Raw genomic sequence first — 27735 nt, forward strand, 5'->3', positions numbered from 1 at the left:
AGGTGAGACGAAACCTTATCAGCAATCGTTATACAATACATGTATTTCTGTTCTGGAGATAAAATGTAAGATTCTTATTACAAAAAAAAAAAAAGGGTTACAGTGTATGAATATGACAGGAGTTTACAGTAGTTTTCAGGCAGTCAAATTTAGTATTTCATATTACAGTACACCTACTGTAATATAAATATGGTATCAAAGCAAGTACTGTATAATGACACACACTACAAAACCCCTAAAATTGACTGTAATTTTACTGTAAAAAAAAAAAGTAAACACTACCGTAATCAGAATGAATCAATGAAATTCATTGATGAGAGGGATTTGTATTTCACAGTATTTTACTGTATTGACAAGGGATTGGTGCAAGCAGGTTGGTTTGCTAAGTAGAGTGTTTACAGCATATGAATGAATATTTGGAGGCACTTTTAAAGGCCTTTAACAAAGGCTTCCAAACTGGCAACGACCACAGGGCAAAACAGACCAAAAAGACATGACAAAATGCTCAACCATTTAAGGTTCAAGACTGGCTGCCACTTCAATCTGTCCCCTATACATTTTCTATTGATGGGGGCACTGTAATCACATAAAATATAAATTGGTACAGCATTCTCACTCACGGATTCAACAAATCACGCTTCAAAATACCTTGCGCCCGCTAGTGATCAAAAGGCTCTCCAAAGATACGGTATGCTACTTGTATTAGGTGTGGTTGAATTACAGCACCATTCAAAATACAGCAAGTCTTTCCCCGCCCACAACATTTTCCCACAATGCACCATAATTTACAGCATGCTGGAGTAAAATGTTTCAAAGTATTTTACTGTTGATAATGCCCTAAATTACTCTATTAATAAAATAAAATAAATCTGTTACGGTGTAGATTATGTAATAAAATGGACTAACTCCTAATAAACAAATAAGCATAACCACCATCATTTACACACAAGTAGAAAAGACAAAGCCTCTGGTGTTTATTGTCAGAACACAAAGTAACTACAGTCTCTCTCTGTAATCAGCTTTGACCCTGCACTACAGCCCACAGTCTCTCTCTGTAATCAGCTTTGACCCTGCACTACAGCCCACAGTCTCTCTCTGTAATCAGCTTTGACCCTGCACTACAGCCCACAGTCTCTCTCTGTATTCAGCTTTGACCCTGCACTACAGCCCACAGTCTCTCTCGTAATCAGCTTTGACCCTGCACTACAGCCCACAGTCTCTCTCTGTAATCAGCTTTGACCCTGCACTACAGCCCACAGTCTCTCTCTGTATTCAGCTTTGACCCTGCACTACAGCCCACAGTCTCTCTCTGTAATCAGCTTTGACCCTGCACTACAGCCCACAGTCTCTCTCTGTAATCAGCTTTGACCCTGCACTACAGCCCACAGTCTCTCTCTGTATTCAGCTTTGACCCTGCACTACAGCCCACAGTCTCTCTCTGTAATCAGCTTTGACCCTGCACTACAGCCCACAGTCTCTCTCTGTAATCAGCTTTGACCCTGTACAGCCCACAGTCTCTCTCTGTAATCAGCTTTGACCCTGCACTACAGCCCACAGCCTGTAATCAGCTTTGACCCTGCACTACAGCCCACAGTCTCTCTCTGTAATCAGCTTTGACCCCACTACAGCCCACAGTCTCTCTCTGTAATCAGCTTTGACCCTGCACTACAGCCCACAGTCTCTCTCTGTAATCAGCTTTGACCCTGCACTACAGCCCACAGTCTCTCTCTGTATTCAGATTTGAACTAGTACTGACCGGATGCATGTCATTCTCTGAAATACAGTATTTTCTATTATATTATAATATCAACACATATTCAATATATGTTCAGTATATTCAATAGTATATTCAATATTTAATAATTCAATGCGCTGGATTAAATGTCTAAAAATGGAAGGGTTTTTACAAGTTAGCCAACTGTTAGGCTCAAGTATAATTTATTATGTTGGGACTTCATTAGTTTGATATTAGACACCTAATAAAATTGTAATCTGTACAATAATTTATGGATTGTGAGAAAGTACCATTATAAGACTTGTCATGAGCATGTATGAGCCCCTTAAAGGGGGCTCATTCAAACAAATGACAAATTAACACATTTGTTTCCTTATTGATAGCAGTCTATCGTCAAGGAGAGATTGATATCCACCCTGTAGTCTTGTTTACTTTGTCACTGCCAAAAATATGAGAATTTTATAACCAAAAGTCAATGTTCCCCAAAGTACCATCCTTCAGATTCAAACAACAACACAATCACTTTCAGAGACTTTGTAATGACTTGGGTTTGAAATACAGGCCCTGCATAAAATAGGTATACACTGAGTGTACAAAACCTGAAGAATACATTCCTAATTATTGATATGCACCCCCGTTTGTCCTCAGAACAGCCTCAACTCGTTGGGGTATGGACTACAAGGTGTCAAAAGTGTTCCACAGGGATGCTGGCCCATGTTGACTCCAATGCTTCCCACAGTTTTGTCAAGTTTGGCTGCATGTCATTTGTGTGGTGGACCATTACTGATACACACAGGAAACCCAGCAGCGTTGCGGTTCTTGACACAAACCGGTGCGCCTGGCACCTACTACCATACCCTGTTCAATGGCACTTAAACCTTTTGTCTTGCCCATTCACCCTCTGAATGGTACACATCCACAATCCATGTCTCAATTGTCTCAAGGCTTAATTATTATTATTATTTTTTAAATGCTCTCCTCACCTTCATCTACACTGATTGAAGTGACATCAATAAGGTATCATAGCTTTTCATCAGGTGAAAAGAGCAGGTATTCCTAATGTTTTGTACTGTCAGTGTACATTGGTTATTGTCAACAGTTTGGTTATGTATGCTCATCACCACCAGGGTGTAGTGTAGTTCTGTGTTATGAAACAGTAGGTTTTCTCTCCCAGAACAGGGTTTGGTCAGCACTGTTCGACACTACCTATCAAATAACAACAGAAAAGACATTGAGTTTTATTATAAATATTTATTGCAGGTTTAAGGGGGGAGTTATGTACATGCGATTACAACAGAACACAATATAAATGTACAATATAAATATTTCTATGTGGATGCAACAGCAGTGTTACCCAAGCATTATAGTAATAAGACGACAGCGGTACAAGTTCACTTAACAAACAGGTTATAACGGAGCAGACTTTGCTAAGAGCAGTGAGACGTTGGGCCAATATGTTTACTGTCATGCAGAAGTCACTGTAGCATTAATGGATACAGCGGAATCAGTGGTGTGAAGTACTTAAAGTACAAATACTTCATAAAGTACTACTTAAGTCATTTTTTGGGGGATATCTATACTTTACTATTTATGTTTTTGACAATTTGTACTTTTACTTCACTATATTCCTAAAGACAATAATTTACTTTTTTTACTCCATACATTTATCCAGAAACCCCACAAATACTTGTTACATTTGAATACTTAGCAGGACAGGAAAATGGTCCAATCACACACTTATCAAGAAAATCTCCCTGGTCAACCCTACTTCCTCTGATCTGGCGGATTCACTAAACATACATGTTTCATTTGTAAATTATGTCTGAGTGGTGGAGTGTTCCCCTGGCTATCCGTAAATAAATAAAAACAAGATATTGTGTCGTTTGGCTTGCATAAGCAATTTGAAATTATTTATACTTTTTACTTTTGATACTTAAGTATATTTAAAACCAAATACTTTTAGACTTTTACTCAAGTACTGTTTTACTGGGTGACTTTCACTTTTACACGAGTCATTTTCCAATAAGGCATCTTTACATTTACTCAATTATGACAATTGGGTACTTTTTCCACCACTGAGAAGAACTGTGTTACGGATTAGCTGGGTTTTACTCACTAGGAAGCCAATTGGAGAAAAACAGACTGAAACAGGGGAGGGACTAAGTTGAACTTGTCCAATAAGAAATGTTTGTTTCTGTTGCAAAAAATGTCCATTACCAAATGCTGTAGCATTTTGGATGTAAATTGATGAATTGACAACAAAGCAATTTCTGGAAGTGCTCTGTCACATTCTATAGCAGTTTTACAAAATGTATGCATCAAAGATAAACTTTAGTTTGTTTTTTTGTACGAACACAAAGCATGTTTGACTGGAAGGAGACCAAATAGATACACTTCCTTAAGGGGATGCATCCTCGTGTTGCTACGCAAGTGGTAACTATGTATGGTGCACCAATGTAGCTATTTCTCCTACTCAACTATTCAAATTGTATAATCTATAAGGCCCCAGAATTAACAGTATACTTATCTGTGCACTGTGCTTCATATGGAAGTTATATTATACACTTCCCGATGACCAACACTCTGAATTCATACTTGGCCCACTACTTGACAAGAATGACCCAGGTGCAGGATACAGACAAAAGAGAACTCCAGTCTAGAATATTGGAATGACCCAGGTGCAGGATACAGACAAAAGAGAACTCCAGTCTAGAATATTGGAATGACCCAGGTGCAGGATACAGACAAAAGAGAACTCCAGTCTAGAATATTGGAATGACCCAGGTGCAGGAAACAGACAAAAGAGAACTCCAGTCTAGAATATTGGAATGACCCAGGTGCAGGAAACAGACAAAAGATAACTCCAGTCTAGAATATTGGAATGACCCAGGTGCAGGAAACAGACAAAAGAGAACTCCAGTCTAGAATATTGGAATGACCCAGGTGCAGGAAACAGACAAAAGAGAACTCCAGTCTAGAATATTGGAATGACCCAGGTGCAGGAAACAGACAAAATAGAACTCCAGTCCAGTATAATGGAACATGTGGCAACATCATCAATTAGTTGTTTACAAAAATGGACTGGTTAAATCAGTCCCACGTTCTTGTACAAACCTGTCTAAATCAGATTGTTGTCTGTAATTCATTCAGTGTAAATTCCCTCACAGGTAGTAAGGACGTGTTTAATGTATTAAAGAGTGTGACAAATGGCGCAAAACTGCAAACTGAGCAAATGTACAAGCAAATAGTGCTGACTAAACATTTCTCTACATTGCGGATAGTGACTTTAAGCTGCACAACTAACAACAGGACTTTGTATTTGAACAAATACTTTGTTTGGAATGCTTTAACAGACCGTATTGCATGTTTTACATCACAAAATGATTTAGTCATAACCACAGTACAACTGTTTTTCCCACCCTTATCTTTAAAACCCAGTTTGCAAGGCATTTGTGTCGTGAATACAAAACACATAGTCTATCATTTTGATTATCATGCACTTTTCTCTGACCCATTGTCTTCAAAATCCCAGGGGCAAACGTCAACCCTTTTAGCAGTGCTAACGGGTTGTTTGTTATTAGAACTCAAAGAGTTTTCTTTCGCTGGAGAAGGCTTTGTCTGTGCTACGCTGGCATGCGCGTCCTCTACCTCCCAAGGGCACGCCTCTACCCTCTTGTTCTCCGACGCCTCCGGGTTTCTCGTTGAGCTCCTCCGTCTCCCAGATGTTGGCACGGTGACCGGAACACCCTCTGATGATTGGCTGACACGTGGTCTTTCCGAGGGCCTGCTGGAGGAGCTCTCCTTGCTCTTTGACCTGTGCTGCTTCTCCTCCTCCTTGTCCCTCCCTCCTTTCTCTCTCTCACCCCTCTCTCCCCTTTCTTTGGAGGAGCACGAACCTTTTCGTTTCCGCTTGGAGTGAGCCGTGGGACTGGAGCAGGTCTTCTCCTGGCTGGGGGAAGGCGGGGCTGGGGCTTCATTGTAGTCCCAGGGACAGATGTCCAACATCAGGGTGGGCGGCTGCAGCAGACTCCCTGTGGATTTGGAGTAGTCTGAGTGGAGGATCTTGGGCTTCCCATCAGTTGGTGTGACGCTCCTCTTACGTCTGATCCTCTCTGGAGAGATGGAGTCTGAATCGCCTCCCAACATCGGCTGCACCTCAAAGGCCCAGGGGCACACCTCCGGTTTGAGCAGGAGTGGAGATCTGGGAGACCTGGGCTTCCTTGTTTCTCTGGCCTCGTCTCGTTCACACCCCTTGTCTTTGGAGCGCTGTCGGCCTGCAGGCGATTGCCCTGCGGTTCTCTGCTGCTTCTGTTGGGAGCGACTGCCCTTGGTGGTACCCGTGCCACCACCACCATCACCCCTGTGGACCGTGGTGGTCTCTCCCGGAGCAATGGACACATGCTTCTGGGACCTTCCATCCGACGGGGTTGGGGGGTCCTCCACATCCCAAGAGCACACCTCGGAGAGGTCATACAGGTTTCTCCCCGGCTCTGTATTGATGGACGGCTGGCTGCCACTCACCTGCTGCTTCATGATGCCCATCTTGGCCATGGGTGTCCTGGAGTACTCTACCGACTGGCTGATGATCATCTTAGGATAACACTCCATCTCGTCCACCTCAGACAGCATCCTCCCATCGCGACCTTTGAGTCCTTTCTTGCTGGCATCCTCTGCGCTATGGGTCTTGCTGGTGAGCCCGGGCATCTTCTCTTTGGCACTGGTGATGACACTCAGTGACTTCTGCATGATGGACGTCCTCAGCTGAATGGGCTTTTTGTCCGCTGTGAAGTTGTGCGCGCTGGCCGACTTGCAGACCAAGGGCACTGACTCGGCCGGTTCCACCTTTGGGGCAGGCTCCGGTGACTTCTTAACCTGCCTCCTAATGAGAGATCCCAGCAAGGAACCATCGCCGGTGGCCATTTTGTCCCCACCCAAGCCCTCTCCGCCGGCAGTTTCCTTAGCTTGGTCACAAACGTGGTCGTAGCTGTGTGACTTATTCAGGCCCAGAACTTTGTTCTTCAAAGAGTCTTCCCTGGACTTCTGACCTGAATGGGACGAGTCGAAGGGATTCCGTCGAAGGGTGCTGCGGTTGCTCCCGTGCTCGCTACCGTCACGTTCCTCACGGCTGCCATAGCTGCCATGTCGGTGCAAGGTCTCCGGGATCTCAGTGAGGCGCCTCATGAGAGAGCGGCCCAGGCCCTTCTTGGAGCTGCGCTTCTTCTGCAGGTGTGGGTTGTTGGCCAGCATCTTCTTGCGCTTGTAGACTTCCAGTTGGGCGTAAAGCTTCTTGAGCTCGTCCTACAATGATGACACAGAGGATGGGTTGGGATAGAGAGAGAGAGCGAGAGAGAGAAGGAAGGAAGGAAGGAAGTGGATGAGAAAACAATGCTTGATCAATGCAAATATTTTGTTGTTGCTCTAGAGACATAAATTGACATCACAGACACATCACAGACACAAACCAAACTAACCATGGTCCATTTCCTTGACAGACCGGAATGTTGCCACAAGGTAGCGACTTCCCACAGGGTTCAGTGTTGGGGCCAATCCTGTTTTAATCTACACGCTCCCACTCACCTAACTCCTCGGACATTAAATCATCAACTTTCACTGCTTTGCTGATACTCAAGTATACATCAAAACCAAATCGGACACCATCGCCCTTTTATCAAATCTAGGAAGCTGCATATTTCTTTGAAATGAAAAGCGTTATACAAATTACATTTGTATGACTAATTATTACAATTCTGAATGTTCCCAAACAAAACAGCAAATGGTTAATCTAAACAGTCTCTACACTGTAAAGATGTGAAAATCTTGGCTCCATACAGGATGTCCGCCGTTTGCAAGCTCCGACCAGACTTTGCTATTTTGTGATTATGTTGTTGTTTATTTTTTACTTTATTTTCTCTAAAAGTATCCGCTATCATGTCTTAAAACCGACAATAACTTTTAAACATCAGATCGGCAGTTAATTACCTCAATTCAGGCTTCAACTTCCACTCATCTGCTCTGGAATCTTTCTGTAACCTTTCTGTGACCCAATTTCCAGGCTACCCAAGAGGAAACGCTGACGTTACAGAGGCAAGAGAGGGGGGAAACTGGCGAGATTAAAGGGAAGGGAGAACCGGCCACCTCTCCACCCTCCATTCTACTGGCCAATCACTTGATAATAAGATGGATGACTACCAACGGGACTCTAAAAACTGCAATATTCTCTGCTTTTATGAAACACGGCTCTCGGACAAGATACCCCCCATGGCTATCCAACTTGATGGATTCTCCATTCACCATTCTCCATTTGCCATTCCTCATTCACTATGGGAGTCTTTCACCCATGACATTAAAACTTGAGAACTTAAAAACCAGAACAAATTAAGTTTACAGAACAGAGAAAAAAAGGGAGGGACCCTGCTCACCCGTATGTCTTCGGGGTCCAGGCTGTGTTCGCTCCAGGCTGAGGTGATGCTGCTGTTGAGGTAGGACCCGGACCGGCCCATGTCCAGCTCCTCTTCATAGGTTTCAGTGACAATGTCATCACTCGCCTGGGTCACTGTGGACAGACACTAACGAGAGGGGGATATTATTTCAAATGTTCTGGTGCACTTTCCCACAGTGTGTGTGTCTTGGAGAGACATGTCGCCCACAGACAAGATTGATCCCATTGTTTTCTACTTCTGAGGATTCTAATTAAGACTTTAGAAATGAACGGTTTATTCCCCACTCAGCGAAAGTGTTTAAAAGTTCTCCATGGGACTGAAGAGATGAAATACCCAGAAGTGCATTTAAATTACAGTACGATAACCACTATCGAAGCTGTTTAATGTACTGGTTATGTATTCAGGGAAAAGTGACAGGAGAGAGAGCAGGGTTACCTTTGGTACAAACAGCAGCCCCAAAGACACAGTCACGGTGAGGTGTGTGTGAGTGAAGACCAACATGAGCATCCAGTCAGGATGCCACTGAGGAGCCAGAGTGAACCTGCCGATAAAGACCAACAGGTTTTATTCAGGACACTATTATCTAAGTGTAACAGAGTACATTATATTCTGCCACGAGCTGTGGCTGGAACTCACAACCTTCTGCACAACAAGACGCCACTCAACGCCAACTGTCTTAGCCAACAGAGAAAGGGACACTGGGAGCAACAGTAGCCAGGAAGCTCAGGGACGAAGAGCTACCACCCTCACTACGAAGACATAAGATTGGACTTGATCCCTTTTTCCCCCATTTTTTTTAGCTTATGGATTTATCTTTCTTTACAAAGTGTCTTTCTATTCGGTTGTTCTCCCTGACTCAATGAGTTTCGGTTACTGAGTATCGGTCATTGGTTAAATGATTTGAAAGAGGAAGAGTAGAAATCTATTTGAATAGGAGAGGGATGCACACTCTCACCCTGTTACCACAAACAAAACCTAAAATATCCATTATTTGCATGGAGCAACCAACGGCGTGGAAAACCAAAAGCAAACAGCAGGTACTCAAACTACAAAACATGGCTTTGCATAGCATAGATAAAGGTCTGGCTAGGTACAGCAGGCTGTACATCCCAGGATATGAATCATGAAAGCGTTTCATTGTGTACAAAGGATGATATAACGGCAAGTAAAGGTGACGGATGTACAGAACGAGTGAGAGACACAGAGAGAACTTCAAATCGAACAGAGGACAGAAGACAGATGATTGAATGAAGCCTCCACCACTAACCATGCAGTGGAGTCTATCTCTCTGCTCTTTAATGGGAGTTGCGTTATTAGCCCAGATGAGCAGCACCTCAACAGTAAACGTTGCGTTTCAAGGAGTGGCCACTCAGTCATCACAGTACTCTGCTTCTAATGTTAATCATGTGAAAGCTTCTAATGCCATTGACGGGAACAAAGACCCAAACGCCGACAATGGATCCTGCACCCACACAAAGGAGGAGACCAACCCCTGGTGGAGAGTGAACCTGCTGGATGTGTACAAAGTGACTACTGTTGTAATCACCAACAGAAACAGCCATCCTGAGAGGCTCAATGGTTCAGAGATTCGTATTGGTAATTCACTGGAGAACAACGGCAACAACAACCCCAAATGTGCAGTCATCTCCAACATCTCAGCAGGACAGAACCAGACCTTCCAGTGTAAAGAGATGGAGGGACAATATGTCAGTGTGATCATCCATGGCAATAACCAAATTCTCACTCTGTGTGAGGTGGAGGTATATGGCAGTCTAGCGGGACACTGTTCATCTGCAACATGCCTCTCTCATGACGAGTATCACTTTGTGAACCAAAATAAGACCTGGACTGAAGCACAGAATTATTGCAGACAGCAGTACACGGACCTGGCCACCATAGACAACGTGGAGGACTTGGACAGACAGATGAAAGCTGTACACAGTAATTATACTGAAGCAGCCTGGATAGGGTTAAAGAAGGGAGACTGGAAGGGAGAGTGGCAGTGGTCAGACAATGATTGCAGTGAGGGATATTTCAACTGGCACCAAGACGAACCAAATAACAGGGAAGGGAACGAGGACTGTGTGATGATGAGCAACGGTGGCCAATGGAATACATCTGATTGCAACAATTCACATGCATTTATCTGCTATGACAGACTGAACAGTTCTGGTACGAAATTCCATTTGATTAATAATAATCAGATGACTTGGAGAGATGCTCAGATGTACTGTAGGGAGAATCACACAGACCTGGCCAGTCTGAGGAACCAGACTGAGAATGAGGAGATAATTAGTCTGGCTAGTGGTGATAGTGTGTGGATTGGCCTGTTCAGAGGCTTCTGGAAGTGGTCGGACCAGAGTAACTGCTCATTCAGAAACTGGCATGAGAGACAACACGATAACACCGGAGGGAATCAGACCTGTGCTGTGACATTTATGAACTATTCCGGGCGTTGGGGTTTTCAGAAGTGTGATGAAAAACAACCTTTCTTCTGCTACGACAGTGAGTGACCCCCTCCTCTGTTTATGGCATCTCTAATGTTGCTGAGTTATAGCATGGAGTAAACTACAGCTACACCACTGAATGTGTGTTATAACAAGATTTTACACACCTCTCCTCTGGGACCCCTAGACATTTAAACTATTTTGTTATAACCCTTAACTAGTTCACCTGATTCACCTGATTTAAGGGCTTGATGATTAGTTGACAAGTTGAATCAGGTGTGCTCGATCTAGAATAAATCAAATGCATGGTATGGCTGGGGTCCCCGAGGAGAGGTTTGAAAAAGGCTGTGTTATAATATCACAAACTCGTTTTTCTTTCCTCAGATAAGGTGATCTTGATTCATCAGAATAAGACGTGGAAAGACGCCCTGGCCTACTGCAGAAAGCAACACGACGACCTGGTCTCTGTCCACTCTGACGAGGGCCAGAGATGGGTGGAGGCCCAGGCCAAGAGAGCCTCCACTCCTCATGTGTGGCTGGGCTTGCGCTTCACCTGCACTTTGAACCTCTGGTTCTGGGTCAGTGGAGAGTCCACCTGCTACAACAACTGGGCTTCGGGAAACGGGACCATCATGGAGGACTGTGGGAGAACCGGAGTGAGGAGTACCGGGGCGGTAGAGAAAGATGGAGGACACCAGTGGGTCAGTCTGCCTGACACAGAAGAGCTCAACTTCATCTGCAGCACCTATAAAAAAAAAAAAGACTCTGGACCACGGTAGTAGAATCTGGACCAAGGTAGTAGAATCTGGACCAAGGTAGTATAATCTGGACCAAAGTAGTAGAATCTGGACCAAGGTAGTAGAATCTGGACCAAGGTAGTAGAATCTGGACCAAAGTAGTAGAATCTGGACCAAGGTAGTAGAATCTGGACCAAGGTAGTAGAATCTGGACCAAGGTAGTAAAATCTGGACCAAAGTAGTATAATCTGGACCAAGGTAGTAGAATCTGGACCAAAGTAGTAGAATCTGGACCAAGGTAGTAGAATCCGGACCAAGGTAGTAGAATCTGGACCCAGCTCTAGCAGGGTACCATTCCCAGACATGGGTTTGGCCTAGTCCTGGACAAAAAAAAGCAGAGAAGAATCTCCATTTAGAATTCTTTTTAGTCCCTGTCTAGGCTTAATCTGTGTCTGGGGAAACCGGCCCTCAGTCTTCAGATCTATATATTTTCATTCATAGAACTTTCTGGAAGCATGTTGCTGTCGTAGCTTTTGAAAAAGAAAAGCATCACACTCTAGGAGCTCAGATGTAATAATTTAATAACCAACGTTTGGACAGACAAGCTGTCTTCATCAGGGTATAATGACAAACACTGTGTGTCACTAGTTGTCTCTGTAATCATGGCTGGGTGTGGCTTGATATCATTGGTCGATTTACAGATATAAATAGAACATATAAAAAAAATGGATATACGATCATAGATACAATTCAGCTACATCAGGCAACAAACATTTACAATGAACAGCAAAATCACAATAATCACAAGAATGGCTTGTGTGTTGAATGTTGAGACCGAAGGGAGTGAGGGTCTTTAAAGTTCCGGGCGGCCTCTTGTTTTAACAATACATTTTCACGATTGTAACTTTACAACTTTTTTTGTTTGACATTATATTGTATTGTGTGTGTGACTTAATACATTATTAGATTTGTATAGATTATGTTTAAGGTTAAAAAAATATATAATAATCTTGTTATACTGTTTTATCTTTTGAGGTTGTTTATTCACATCCTTTTCACATATTTGTCGAAACATTTTATTAGTCTTTCAATCACATATAGACCTGGATGATCATTGTTGATGTTCAATTTGACTGTCCTTTTAGTGTCAATAGTATTGATGTGTGTGAGTATGTGACGTTTGATGATTGTTTCAATGTCATATTTTGATGCTGTTTTGAACTCTTTCTTTTTGGTTTAAGTGATTGTTTTACTATTTTGTTGATTATTGATGCACCGCCAATGTGGCAAAAAATATATAAATATATATATTTGTCAAGTTGCTGTGTAATAAAAAAAAATCATTTCATAGATTGTTAAAAACGTATTTAAAGGTAATGTTTTATATTAAATTGGATGATATTTGAAGGAAGCCAGATCAAAGTATGAAAAATAACTGTTGCTTCTACAATGATAAAGTCACTCAAAACTCCAACGCAGTTGTCAAGTCAACACATTCGTCAGTGCTGCTGTTTATTTATTTCACCTTTTTTTACCAGGTAGGCTAGTTGAGAACAAGTTCTCATTTGCAACTGCGACCTGGCTAAGATAAAGAGTAGCAATTCGACACATACAACAACACAGAGTTACACATGGAATAAATAAAACATACAGTCAATAATACAGTAGAACAAAAGAAAACAAAAAGTCTATATACAGTGAGTGCAAATGAGGTAAGTTAAGGAAATAAATAGGCCATGGTGGCGAAGTAATTACAATATAGCAAATTAAACACTGAAATGGTAGATCGGCAGAAGATGAATTGTGCAGGTAGAGATACTGGGGTGCAAAGGAGCAAAATAAATAAATACCAGTATGGGGATGAGGTAGGTAGATAGATGGGATGTTTACAGATGTTTACAGATGTACAGGTGCCGTGATCTGTAAGCTGCTCTGACAGCTGGTGCTTAAAGCTAGTGAGGGAGATGTGAGTCTCCAGCTTTGGAGATTTTTGCAATTCGTTCCAGTCATGGGCAGCAGAGAACTGGAAGGAAAGACGACCAAAGGAGGAATTGGCTTTGGGGGTGACCAGTGAGATATACCTGCTGGAGCCCGTGCTACGAGTGGGTGCTGCTATGGTGACCAGCGACGAATATGAAGCGAGGGCCAACCAACGAGAGCGTACAGGTCGCAATGGTGGGTAGTGTATGGGGCTTTGGTGACAAAACGGATGGCACTGTGATAGACTGCATCCAGTTTGTTGAGTAGAGTGTTGGAGGCTATTTTATAGATGACATCACAGAAGTCGAGGATCGGTAGGATGGTCAGTTTTACGAGGGTATGTTTGGCAGCATGAGTGAAGGATGCTTTGTTGCGATATAGGAAGCCGATTCTACATTTAATTTTGGATTGGAGATGCTTAATGTGAGTCTGGAAGGAGTGTTTACAGTCTAACCAGACACCCAGGTATTTGTAGTTGTCCACGTATTCTAAGTCAGAGCCGTCCTGAGTAGTGATGCTGGATGGGCGAGCAGGTGCGGGCAGTGATCGATTGAATAGCATGCATTTAGTTTTACTTGTGTTTAAGAGCAGTTGGAGGCCACGGAAGGAGAGTTGTATGGCATTGAAGCTTGTCTGGAGGTTAGCTAACACAGTGTCCAAGGAGGGGCCAGAAGTATACAGAATGGTGTCGTCTGCGTAGAGGTGGATCAGAGAATCACCAGCAGCAAGAGCAACATCATTGATGTATACAGAAAAGAGAGTCGGCCCGAGAATTGAACCCTGTGGCACACCCAGGGTTCACGACTTGACACACTGAACTCTATCAGAGAAGTAGTTGTTAAACCAGGCGAGGCAATCATTTGAGAAACCAAGGCTGTCGAGTCTGCTAATAAGAATGTTGTGATTGACAGAGTCGAAAGCCTTGGCCAGGTCGATGAATACGGCTGCACAGTAATGTCTCTTATTGATGGCGGTTATGATGTCGTTTAGAACCTTGAGCGTGGCTGAGGTGCACCCATGACCAGCTCTGAAACCAGATTGCATAGCGGACAAGGTATGGTGGGATTCGAAATGGTCAGTAATCTGTTTGTTAACTTGGCTTTCGAAGACCTTAGAAAGACAGGGTAGGATAGATATAGGTCTGTAGCAGTTTGTGTCTAGAGTGTCTCCCCCTTTGAAGAGGGGGATGACCGCGGCAGCTTTCCAATCTTTGGGAATCTCAGACGATACGAGAGAGGTTGAACAGGCTAGTAATAGGGGTTGCAACAATTTCGGCAGATCATTTCAGAAAGAGAGGGTCCAGATTGTCTAGCCCGGCTGATTTGTAGGGGTCCAGATTTTGCAGCTCTTTCAGAACATCAGCTATCTGGATTTTGGTAAATGAGAAATGGTGGGGGCTTTGGCGGGTTGCTGTGGAGGGTGCCGGGCAGTTGACCGGGGTACGGGTAGCCATGTGGAAAGCATGACCAGCCGAAAATAAATGCTTATTGAAATTCTCAATTATAGTGGATTTATCGGTGGTGACAGTGTTTCCTAGCCTCAGAGCAGTGGGCAGCTGGGAGGAGGTGCTCTTATTCTCCATGGACTTTACAGTGTTCCAGAACTTTTTTTGGAGTTAGTACTACAGGATGCACATTTCTGTTTGAAAAAGCTTGCCTTAGCTTTTCTACCTGCCTGTGTATATTTGTTCCTAACTTCCCTGAAAAGTTGCATATCACGGGGGCTATTCGATGCTAATGCAGAACGCCACAGGATGTTTTTGTGCTGGTCAAGGGCAGACAGGTCTGGAGTGAACCAAGGACTATATCTAGTTCTAAATATTTTGAGAGGGGCATGCTTATTTAAGATGGTGAGGAAGGCACTTTTAAAGAATAGCCAGGCATCATCTACTGACGGGATAAGGTCAATGTCATTCCAGGATACCCCGGCCAGGTCGATTAGAAAGGCCTGCTCGCAGAAGTGTTTCAGGGAGCGTTTGACAGTGATGAGGGGTGGGCGTTTGGTCACAGACCCATTACGGATGCAGGCAATGAGGCAGTGATCGCTGAGATCTTGATTGAAAACAGCAGAGGTGTATTTGGAGGGCGAATTAGTTAGGACGGCATCTATGAGGGTGCCCGTGTTTACTGATTTGGGGTTGTACCTGGTAGGTTTAATTGATCATTTGTGTGAGATTGAGGGCATCAAGCTTAGTTTGTAGGATGGCCGGGGTGTTAAGCATGTCCCAGTTTAGGTCACCTAGTAGCACGAGCTCAGAAGATAGATGGGGCGCAATCAATTCACATATGGTATCGAGGGCGCAGCTGGGGGCAGAGGGAGGTCTATAGCAAGCAACAACAGTGAGAGACTTGTTTCTGGAAAGGTGAATTTTCAAATTGTTTGGGTACAGACTTAGATAGCCTTCAGAGTTCTGTATTACTATCTTTGCAGTAGATTGCAACACCGCCCCCTTTGGCAGTTCTATCTTGGCGGAAAACGTTATAGTTAGCAATGGAGATTTTAGGGTTTTTGGTGGTTTTCCTAAGCCAGGATTCAGACACGGCTAAGACATCTGGGTTGGTAGAGTGTGCTAAAGCAGTGAATAAAACAAACTTAGGGAGTAGGCTTCTAATGTTAACATGCATGAAACCAAGGCTTTTATGTTTACAGAAGTCAATAAATGAGAGCACCTGGGGGGTGGGAGTGGAGCGAGGTACTGCAGGACCTGGATTAACCTCCACATCACCAGAGGAACAGAGGAGAAGTAGGATAAGGGTACGGCTAAAGACTATACGAACTGGCCGTCTAGCACGTTCAGAACAGAGAGTAAAAGGAGCAGGTTTCTGGGCACGATAGCATAGATTCAAGGCATAGTGTACAGACAAAGGTAAGGTAGGATGAGAGTACATTGGAGGTAAACCTAGGCATTGAGTAATGAAGAGAGAGATATAGTCTCTAGAGACGTTTAAACCAGGTGATGTCATCGCATATGTAGGAGGGGGAACAACATGGTTGGTTAAGGCATATTGAGCAGGGCTAGAGGTTCTACAGTGAAATAAGACAGTAATCACTAACCAGGACAGTAATGGACAAGGCATATTGATATTAGAGAGAGGCATGCGTAGCCAAGTGAACATATGGGTCCAGTGAGTGGTTGGGCTGGCTGGGGACACAGCGATTCAGACAGTTAGCAGGCTAACAAGCTAACAGTTAGTAGGCCGGGGCTAAACAAGCTAGCAGCTAGTAGACCGGGGCAAGCTAGCAGTTAGCAGGCCGGGTTAGCAAGCAAGCAGTTAGCATGGGCTAGCAGTTACAGACCGGGCAGGTAAGCTAGCAGTTAGCAGGCCGGGGCCGGCAGCTAGCAGTTAGTAGACCGGGGCAAGCTTGCAGTTAGCAGGCCGGTTAGCTGAAGGTTAGCTGATGACCGCTGGCAATGGTTTGCTGACTGATAGCTGGTAGTTAGCTGGCTAGCTTCAGTTGAGGGATTCCGGATCCGAAGTAAATATAAATACTTTAGGGGGAAAAAAGCAGATCCACGCCACATTGGGTGAGGCGGGTTGCAGGAGAGTATTTAGATATTGAGGTTTAGCAAAATATTTTAAAGGATATGCGACGAAAAAGATGTAAAATGATATACAAGCGACACGACAGGACAAAGACGTCTGACTGCTACGCCATCTTGGAATAGCAACTGTGAACCGTGTCACAAGAGAAATACTAAACGGGAGATCATATCACTGATGCAATTTCAATGTTGCTTGAGTTGCTTTGTGTATCTCCAAATTTGCTTGAGAGGATTTTACTACAACACTGCTCACTGTATCCAAGTTGTTTGACATGAATATATCCTCCGCGCCCACTCAGCCTGTCTTTTCAAACTTCCTGGTAGTTAGCCATGTGAAAAAGTAAATACTTTTTAGAGTTACTTTTCAGGACCTTTCAAACTTCTTAACTATAAGATATGATGCTTAGGTTATATTGTATCCACTTTGTTTCCCCTGAATGAAAAATAAAATAAATCATTAAAAAAAAGATCTAGAATTGAAATGAGAATGGAAGAATGTGATCATATCAAATACTCTTGAGTATACTAAACATTAGGAACACCACAAAACACTGCAACAAAAACTATTTATCGTTACAAAGTCCCATTAAATTTGCTGGGTGGAGTGAGTGACTTAAGTGGTCTATGAAATATTAATCATCATCAAACTTCAAACGAGGCAGGTGAATTTTCATATTCTCGACTAATTCAATGGGGGATCACAACGCTGAGGGATGGCGTTCAAGGTCCCGGGGAGGTCGATGTCCCACCACCCCTCCGTCAACTGTCCCCCCGATAATGAGATTCAACCTCATTAATCACATTAGTCATCCCAAAAGGGTGTTTTTGGCACGGGGTTGAAAAATAAACATCACGACTCTCTCGCTCTCTCCTTCCCTCTCTTAGACAAACTCAGCCAGCTCTTATCGCTGGGCTCCAGCAGCCTGGATGCTCTCTGATTCGGTTCTCTGAAATAAGCATGGCAATAGACTCTCTGGACTTTTTTATGGTCATACTGTACATACTCCAGCCTCATTTCCTTTCACTGGGTTTTGTTAAAAGTTATTTATTGGCGCCACCTGTTGGTGATGATCTTAAGTACTACAGACACATTCTACATTCAGCTTCGAGGTGAATGTTCTAGGTACCACTTTACATACCAGTGTCATGACGTTGGCCTGGGGGTAGGCTTATGACAGTCATAAATACCTCTTCCCCCCTTTTTCCTCTCTCTACCCTACTGAGGTTACATTTGCAAATCCCTTGGTTAACATAGAGATTCTGGGAACATCAGTAGGTGGGGGGAAATGAACTATATTTTGGTAATCCGAACAATTGACCATATGCGGTGGTACTTAATGAATATGATGTCAGTTCGGTTGTCATCTGAGACATTCTTATCAATGATAAGATGACATAAACTCTACAGTGGAAAGTCTACACATCAGACTTATCGGATTCACATGGAATTGTTGTTCAATTTAAATCTTTGAATATGAAATTATTCGTGATGGGATGAAATGGGATTTTAGCTTCTAAAATGTGAGATTTGGGTTTTCATAAGGTATGGCTCTGCTCAATCAGTGGCCCTCCCCTGTGAAGGGACATGGGCTATAAAACCTTTCAAACATGCCCTCCTCTCCCTTCCTATATAAGCCCTTGACGACAATATAACTTCCTGTTTCGAGGATGTAGGACGACGGTCCTATGTCAGAATGGTTCAGATAATAACTAGAGAAGTGATACCTCCTAGCCTTTGAGTTAGCAACAGCAGATGCAACGAGGGTTAGGAAGGAACAGACAGAGTATCCCGTCTATCACCCAACGACGTTACTTCAACGTATCCAATTGACAACCAGAGACATTCTTCAAAGGACTCGGTTGGGCAACACGGCCTTCCATCTACCACCAACCTACCGAAGTACAGCTCAGAGTAAATATTTATTGCATTTTCCTTTTCCAAATTAGCGGTAATTTAGAATGCATAAGATACTGTATTTACGATAGCACAGCTTCGCCTTTGTTCCTCAGTGTTCCCGCTCCTTTACTCAAACCCAGACCCTTTTCTTTTGTGTAACAAGCTGTCATATCTGTTCCGCCCGCTAGGGACGTTTTCCTTTATGACGTCATTTGCAATCAAGTTATGATTTAATTATGTGTATGTGTAATTCTGTGTGATTAGTTAGGTATTTAGTAAATAAATAATTAAACCCAATTTTGTATAGCTGATTCAAATTGTTAGCCAGGGTTCGTGCAGATAACCAAGAATTTACAACTTTCAGATGAGACTGAATTAAGATGGCGATTGATATTGACTGCTATTGATGTAAAATATTACTAGGCCTTTAAGAGTTTATTCGGAAGATAACAGCTCTATAAATATTATTTTGTGGTGCCCGACTCTCTAGTTTATTACATTTACATGATTAGCTCAATCAGGTGATATTAATTACGGAGAAATTATTTTATAGAATAGCATGTCATATCACTTAATCCGGCATAGCCAAAGACAGGACACTATAGTGATCCTATAATCCTATAGTGATCCTATAATCCTATAATGAGCCTACAGTGATTCTATAGTGATCCTGTAGTGATCCTATAATCCTATAGTGATCCTACAGTGATCCTCCCCAATTAAAGTGCCACCAACCTCCTGTGCAGTGAATACCATTTTTTATGTCTCTGCATGCAGTTTGAAGAAAGTTGCTAACTAGTGTCAGTGCAATTGCTAACTTGCGTTAGCACAATGACTGGAAGTCTATGGTAACTGCTATCATGCTAGTAGATACCATAGATACCATAGCCAAAGACACGACACCGGATACATGCTGAGTGACAAGTTGATACATTGAGGGAATGACTGCTACCAACAAAAAACAGCGCACACACACACTTGTAGTTTTGCTAGTTGTCAAATGGGCAGGAGGCTCATCAAGCCAGTGTCAGCGCCTCCAGCAGATAGCAGATAACTGTAGAGAGACAGTTACATACAGGGTATAAGGAGTTTATTTTAAGCCTTGGCAGATTTTTTTGCACCGTCTGCCTGGTGCAGAATATTATCCACCTCCTTTCAAGGGGCTTATCCGAGTTGTCCTGCTGACACTATTCATTTGTTTGATGGGAAGGAGCGCTCTACTCTGCCTTTTAACTGGGGATGTTCTGCTCCTGTTATTCTCCTGCCTATATCTCTTCTTGATTATGGTTATAAACTATAAGAGCAAAAAGTTGTAAGGGCATATACAGTTCTCTCTCTCTCTCCCTCTCTCTCTCCCTCTCTCTCTCTCTCAAATACTTAGTAAAAGTCTACTCTCCTTGCACAGTCTTCACATTCAATTATATTCCCCCTACAGATCAATACAACCTACTCTACATTTAAAAAAGTGAAAGGAAATTCTAGAAAATGTTCAAAATTATTATGATATACATATACATTATGATATACATTTTTTTTTACAAAGATGTCTTGATTGCGTATCTCTTCACACTCCAGAGATAATACTTGTTGGAAGCACTGTTGGCAGCCATTACAGTTGTGAATCATTTGGAATAGGATTCTAACTTTGCATTACACTATGTCATTGGATGTAGCTAAAAAGTTGTGTGAAAAAAATCAATTTCTCTTATGTTGATGACTTTTTACAAATCCAATCAGTTTTCCACATTGATTCAATGTCATCACATATCATTTTTGTTGTTGATATGACCTGGATACAACGTTGATTAAACCTGTTTTTGCCCATTGGGAATATTCCAACCTTGTCTCTACATTTTCAAGCAGATTTAAGTCAGGACTGAGACTGGACTATTCAGGAACATTCACCACCTCTTATACCCTGACTACACCACTCGCGTTACGTACATGAGCGTTGCAAAAATACATTTAGGAATCCATGTTATTCAATTATTCAATTATTGCACCCACACTGCTCGCGCCCGCCAACGAGCGTCTACGTTGCCAAGGGCTAAAATAGAAGTCATTGTCACGTTCTGACCTTAGTTCTTTTGTTATGTCTTCGTTTTAGTATGGTCAGGGCGTGAGTTGGGTGGGTTGTCTATGTTCCTTTTTCTATGATTTGGGATTTCTGTGTTTGGCCTGGTATGGTTCTCAATCAGAGGCAGCTGTCATTCGTTGTCCCTGATTGAGAACCATACTTAGGTAGCCTGGTTTCACTTTTGAGTGGTGGGTGATTGTTTCCTGTGTCTGTGTTTGTACCACACGGGACTCGTTTTTTCATTCATGTTGTTATTTTGTATTTCTGTAGTGTTCAGTTTTATATATTAAAATGGACACTTACTGTACCACGCTGCGCATTGGTCCTCCGATCCTTCCTACTACTCCTCTTCGTCAGAAGACAATCGTTACAGTCATTCCTATTTCTGACGCAGATCGCCCTGCAAGTCTTGCCTCTCCCATCTCCTCATTGGTTTATAGAAGCAGGTACCCACGTGACATATCCTCATTGGTTATACCCATGTGGGTGATTGAAAGACGAACTGTTTTGCTGGTTGTCGTGGTAATACTATGAAAGTGTAGATGCCAATCACCATATAAGTTCAAAGATGAAAAAGCCTGGAAGGAGGAGAGATGACTAGAAACGATTTTATGTGTGGATTAATTGTCGGAGTAGAGGACCTTGTGCATTTCAGGTAAAATAACAACTCAATGTTTATATCCCAGGACAAATTAGCTAGCAACAGCAAGCTAGCTAAATAGGACAAATTAGATAGCAGCAGCAAGCTAACTAGCTAAATTGCCATACATGTTTAATGCTTTTCGAGCTATCCCGAAATTAATGTCATTGGTTCAGAGTTTGTTTTGATATTTTAACCTGCGTGTCATGGTCGCGGTCGCGTTTGTAGGGGGACCAAATAAATGTATGCACGATAGCGCACGATCGCGCAGCCGGTTTGGGTTCTGTGTTAGAAAGCGATCTTTGGCATTACAATAAATAAAGTTAAATAAAGGTTAAATAAATGTGTGTAATTGTCTCGATGAAAAAAAACAACTCTATCCCAGGGTTAGGTTTTCAGAAGACTACGGTGAGTTTCCCTCTAACTTTTTACTATCAATGACTTCCAACAAAATGTACTGAACGTTAAGCAATTTTGATCATTTTGATCATTTGGAAAGTATTCAGACACTGACTTTTTCCACATTATGTTACGTTACAGCCTTATTCTAAAATGGATTAAATAAATTATTTTCCTCATCAATCTACACACAACGCCCCATAATGACAAAGCGAAAACAGGTTTTCAGTCATTTAAAAAAATGACCCTTTGCTATGAGACCCGACTATTGAGCTCAGGTGCATCCTGTTTCCATTGATCATCCTTGAGATGTTTCTACAACTTGATTGGAGTCCATCTGTGGTAAATTGAATTGATTGGACATGATTTGGAAAGGCACACACCTGTCTATATAAGGTCCACAGTTGACAGTGCATGTCGGAGCCAAAACCAAGTCATGAATCCGAAGGAATTATCCGTAGAGCTCCGAGTTCTGGGGAAAGGTACCAAAAAATGTCTGTAGCATTGATCAGGGAGGTGACCAAGAACGCGATGGTCACTCTGACAAAGATCCAGAGTTCCTCTGTGGACAACCATCTCTGCAGCACCCCACCAAGCAGGCCTTTATGGTAGAGTGGCCAGACTACTCCTCAGTAAAAGGCAGCTGACAGCCTGCTTGGAGTTTACCAAAAGGCACCTAAAGGACTCCCAGACCATGAGAAACAAGATTCTCTGGTCTGATGAAACCAAGATTAAACTCTTTGGCCTAAATGCCAAGCATCACGTCTGGAGGAAACCAGGCACCGCTCATCACGTGGCCAATACCATCACTACAGTAAAGCATGGTGGTGGCAGCATCATGCTGTGGGGATGGTTTTCAGTGGCAGGGTCTGGGAGACTAGTCAGGATCGAGGAAAAGATGAACGGAGCAAAGTATAGAGAGATCCTTGATGAAAACATGATCCAGAGCACTCAGGACCTCAGACTTGGGTGAAGGTTTTAACTTCCAACAGGACAACAACACTAAGCACACAGCCAAGACAACGCAGGAGTGGATTCGGGACAAGTCTCTGAATGTCCTTGAGTGGCCCAGCCAGAGCCCGGACTGGAACCCGATCGAACATCTCTGGAGAGACCTGAAAATAGCTGTGCAGCGACGCACCCCATCCAACCTGACAGAGCTTGAGATGGGATCTGCAGAAAATAATGGGAGAAACTCCCCAAATACAGGTGTGCCAAGCTTGTAGAGTCATACCCATGAAGACTCAAGGCTATAATTGCTGCCAAAAGTGCTTTAATAATAACGTCTTAGGGCTAGGTGGGACGCTAATAACCCACTTCGACAACATCCGGTGAAATTGCAGAGCGCGCGAAATTCAAAATACAGAAATAGTCAATATAAACATTCACAAAAATACAAGTGTTATACATCGGCTTTTTCTTGTTAATCCAACAGCATTGTCAGATTTCAAAAAGGCTTTATGGAAAAAGCATAACATGTGATTATCTGAGGACAGCGCCCCGCCTACACCAGCATTAAAAACATCTTCCAAACCAGCGGAGGTGTCACAAAAATCAGAAATAGCGATAAAATAAATCACTTACCTTTGAAGATCTTCCTCTGTTTGCAATTCCAAGGGTCCCAGCTACACAACAAATGGTTGTTTTGTTCAATAAAGTCATTCTTTATATCACAAAAAAGTCAGTTTAGTTGGCACGTTTCATTCAGTAATCCACCCGTTCCACTTGTTCAACATGCAGACAAAGGAATCCGAAAAGTTACCAATAACCTTCATCCAAACAAGTCAAACATTGTTTCTAATCCATCCTCAGGTACCTTAATATGTAAATAAAGGATACAATTTAAGACGGAATGTAATATGTTCAATACCGGAGATAAATAACGAAGTGCGCGCCCTCATCCACGCGCGCCTCAAGACTACAGTCAAAATGAGAGCCACCTTGAAAAACTACAACTACTAATTCATTTTTCAAAACACAAGCCTGAAACCCATTCTAAAGACGGTTGACATCTAGTGGAAGCCATGGGAACTGCAATCTGGGAGGAATTCCTTTGAATATCTCATAGACAAGCATTTGAATGGACTGTGACCTCAAAAAAATACATTTCGGATGGATTCTCCTCAGGTTGTCGCCTGCCATATCAGTTCTGTTATACTCACAGACATTATTGTAACAGTTTTAGAAACTTCAGAGTGTTTTCCATCCAATGCTACCACTTATATGCATATCCCAGCTTCTGGGCCTGAGTAACAGGCAGTTTACTTTGGGCACGTCAGTCATCTGAAATTCCGAATACTGCCCCCTAGCCTTAAGAAGAAAGTAAAGTAAAGGGTCTGAATACTTTTATTTAATTATACATTTAAAAAACGTCTAAAAACTTGGTTTTACTTTTTTCATTATGGGTTATTGTGCGTAGATTAATGAGGGGGAAAACTATTTAATCCATTTTGGAATAAGGCTGTAACATTCTCCAAATGTGGAGAAAAGTGAAAGGTCTGAATACTTTCTGAATGCATTGTATGATGCCCTAAGTGTTGTGCAAGGTTGGTAGAATCTTATTAAAAATTAATCACTTCTAGAACGACTGCAAAAGGTGCTTCCATCAAATATTAACTCAGGGGTGTGAAGACATATGCTATCAAGACATCGTAATTTTACATTTGTATTATTTAGGACATTTTTGTATAATCTTTCTTTAACTTTAAAAATGTGGAGTAGGGTGTGTAGGTCGTTAGGATTTTTTTTTGAATGTAATCTCTTGATAGATTACATTTTATGCCAGCTAAATGTGAAGACTGTGCAAGGTGACCATATTACTTACCTAATGGTGTGGAATACTGCCGATATGAGGAGTTCATTGTATATGGCAACAGTCATGTAGCGTGGTTCATGGAAGGCTGACGGTACGGTCCGGACAGCATAGCAGAGGTACACTCCCCACAGAAGAAACAGGAACTCGGCTAGATAAGGAGAGGTCAACAATACAGGTGGGTTAGACCAATGTCCTTACTATAAAATAACTCTAAATGCCCTTAATTCTAAATGCCCTTAACTCTAAATGTCCTTCAATCTAAATGTCCTTAACTCTAAATGTCCTTAACTCTCACAAAGAAATAGCAGAGATACAGTATATACTGTATACAACACACAATGACTGCTGACTGAAATTAGATTCTGGAAGTTCTGTATTATTTACGGCAACCATTGTTGCTTTGGTTGGTACCAAATGGCAGCAATACAATTCAAGGGTGTCCTCATGTTGCCTTCAAAGAATATGCACTGTGCACTCCGGGAGAGGGCACTGCTTTGCGGAAACGTTGGCCTATTGGATTGTTGGGTTTGCACATTGTATTGTTGGGTTTGCACATTGGATTGTTGGGTTTGCACATTGGATTGTTGGGTTTGCCCATTGTATTGTTGGGTTTGCCCATTGGATTGTTGGGTTTGCCTATTGGATTGTTGGGTTTGCACATTGGATTGTTGGGTTTGCACATTGGATTGTTGCGTTTGCCCATTGGACGGTTGGGTTTGCCCATTGGATTGTTGGGTTTGCCCATTGGATTGTTGGGTTTGCCTATTGTATTGTTGCGTTTGCCCATTGTATTGTTGGGTTTGCCCATTGGATTGTTGGGTTTGCCCATTGGATTGTTGGGTTTGCCCATTGGATTGTTGGGTTTGCCCATTGGATTGTTGGGTTTGCCCATTGGATTGTTGGGTTTGCCCATTGGATTGTTGGGTTTGCCTATTGGATTGTTGGGTTTGCACATTGGATTGTTGGGTTTGCCCATTGGATTGTTGGGTTTGCCCATTGGATTGTTGGGTTTGCCCATTGGATTGTTGGGTTTGCCCATTGGATTGTTGGGTTTGCCCATTGGATTGTTGGGTTTGCCCATTGGATTGTTGGGTTTGCCTATTGGATTGTTGGGTTTGCCCATTGGATTGTTGGGTTTGCCCATTGGATTGTTGGGTTTGCCCATTGGATTGTTGGGTTTGCACATTGGATTGTTGGGTTTGCACATTGGATTGTTGGGTTTGCCTATTGGATTGTTGGGTTTGCACATTGGATTGTTGGGTTTGCCCATTGGATTGTTGGGTTTGCCCTTTGGATTGTTGGGTTTGCACATTGGATTGTTGGGTTTGCACATTGGATTGTTGGGTTTGCCTATTGGATTGTTGGGTTTGCACATTGGATTGTTGGGTTTGCCCATTGGATTGTTGGGTTTGCCCATTGGATTGTTGGGTTTGCCCATTGGATTGTTGGGTTTGCCTATTGGATTGTTGGGTTTGCCTATTGGATTGTTGGGTTTGCACATTGGATTGTTGGGTTTGCACATTGTATTGTTGGGTTTGCCTATTGGATTGTTGGGTTTGCCCATTGGATTGTTGGGTTTGCCCATTGGATTGTTGGGTTTGCCCATTGGATTGTTGGGTTTGCCCATTGGATTGTTGGGTTTGCCCATTGGATTGTTGGGTTTGCCCATTGGATTGTTGGGTTTGCCCATTGGATTGTTGGGTTTGCCCATTGGATTGTTGGGTTTGCCTATTGGATTGTTGGGAGAAAATTCGGTTCCTCCGCAAAATGTTTGTGTGTGCGCCAGCTCATGCTTTTTTTCTAGACCCTTCAAAGAATATGAAAAACGATTCCATTTTTAATGAAGCAGCCTTGAATTTTTGACCTGTTATACCTGTTAAACATTCACTGTAATTGTATAAATAATGAATCAATCAGAAGTGTCAATGGTGCAATATCTAAGTACTAAAAACGAGAGACACACTCTAAAAATCCTTCCCTCAAGTTTATTTTGTTTTAATTTCAAACAAAGTTACAAAAGAAAATTCAGTCGGCCAAAATGAGACCTCTCTCACCATTGGGAAGTATACTGGCCTCACATCACTAATCTCCACTCACACACCTTTCAAAAGGCACAATTCACTGGGGGACAAGTGGCCAAATGTACGGCCCTCCGCCTGTCGTTTGATGCACAAAGTGTTGATGGCTGCACATCATGTAGTTACTAGCCACTGACATTTGCTAAGGAGAGTTCCCTTTCTGCCAACATTGATTTCCCACAGTGTGTGATTTCCCACACAGCTTGACTGCCAACCCACTGCCTTGTTGCCAGATCTGCTGATTGCCAGCCCACTGCCTTGTTGCCAAATCTGCTGATTGCCAACCCACTGCCTTGTTGCCAGATCTGCTGATTGCCAACCCACTGCCTTGTTGCCAGATCTGCTGATTGCCAGCCCACTGCCTTGTTGCCAGATCTGCTAACTGCCAACCCACTGCCTTGTTGCCAAATCTGCTGATTGCCAGCCCACTGCCTTGTGGACAGATCTGCTAACTGCCAACCCACTGCCTTGTTGCCAATTCTGCTGAGTGCCAGCCCACTGCCTTGTTGACAGATCTGCTAACTGCCAACCCACTGCCTTGTTGCCAAATCTGCTGATTGCCAGCCCACTGCCAAGTTGACAAATCTGCTGATTACCAGCCCACTGCCTTGTTGACAAATCTGCTGATTACCAGCCCACCACCTTGTTGACAGATCTCCTGCTGGAGAGGGATCCTCTCTAGTGTTCCAAGGTCGCTGGGGATTAGCAGACTGTAAGGCAGTCCAAGTCTCTCATCTCTCCTTTATTCTATGTTCTCAGAACTGTTCTCAGAACTGCTCTCTGTTGTCTGACTTAATGTTATTTGGGAGTGCATAACTGTGACACTAATTTACATTACTTTCTAAAAACTGTTCTCAGAACAGTACAGTAGTCCGTGTCTCTCCTCTCTCCTTTATTCTACGTTCTCAGAATTAGATCATATTCATTCGACACCAAATGGAAGAAA

General features: G+C 42.8%; 2 protein-coding genes across 3 annotated transcripts in view; one reads left to right on the forward strand and one right to left on the reverse strand.

The window, feature by feature from the left end:
• Positions 1–2983: 2983 nt before the first annotated feature.
• The window catches only part of LOC112227230 (probable G-protein coupled receptor 158), a 129832-nt gene continuing 105080 nt past the window's right edge, over positions 2984–27735 (reverse strand). Inside the window, exons 8-11 of the mRNA XM_042308026.1 lie at positions 24721–24859; positions 8611–8716; positions 8155–8301; positions 2984–7033 (exon numbers count right to left, since the gene is read on the reverse strand). Coding sequence (XP_042163960.1) covers positions 5228–7033; positions 8155–8301; positions 8611–8716; positions 24721–24859 — 2198 coding nt within the window. The 3' untranslated portion in view covers positions 2984–5227. The remainder of the gene's footprint in view (positions 7034–8154; positions 8302–8610; positions 8717–24720; positions 24860–27735) is intronic.
• LOC112227229 (macrophage mannose receptor 1) lies at positions 9314–12118 on the forward strand. 2 transcript variants are annotated; one of them, XR_002949836.2, is made up of 3 exons: positions 9314–10680; positions 11007–11537; positions 11658–12118. XR_002949836.2 is itself a non-coding variant. In XM_024392123.2 (2 exons), exons 1-2 carry the CDS (start codon positions 9423–9425, stop codon positions 11399–11401), a joined length of 1653 nt encoding a protein of 550 aa, XP_024247891.1. In that variant the 5' UTR covers positions 9314–9422; the 3' UTR covers positions 11402–12118. The 2 variants fall into 2 exon arrangements, 1 of the variants encoding a protein (XP_024247891.1); XM_024392123.2 differs by having other exon boundaries at positions 11007–12118.

This window comes from Oncorhynchus tshawytscha, linkage group LG28, assembly GCF_018296145.1.
Source record: "Oncorhynchus tshawytscha isolate Ot180627B linkage group LG28, Otsh_v2.0, whole genome shotgun sequence".
NCBI lineage: Eukaryota > Metazoa > Chordata > Actinopteri > Salmoniformes > Salmonidae > Oncorhynchus > Oncorhynchus tshawytscha.

Bases quoted from the DNA above. Each gene is read 5' to 3' on its own strand.
- LOC112227229 (XM_024392123.2), top strand. From the start codon at position 9,423: ATGAAGCCTCCACCACTAACCATGCAGTGGAGTCTATCTCTCTGCTCT. The intron at 10,681-11,006 runs GTGAGTGACCCC...TTCTTTCCTCAG, and splicing joins ACCTTTCTTCTGCTACGACA to ATAAGGTGATCTTGATTCAT.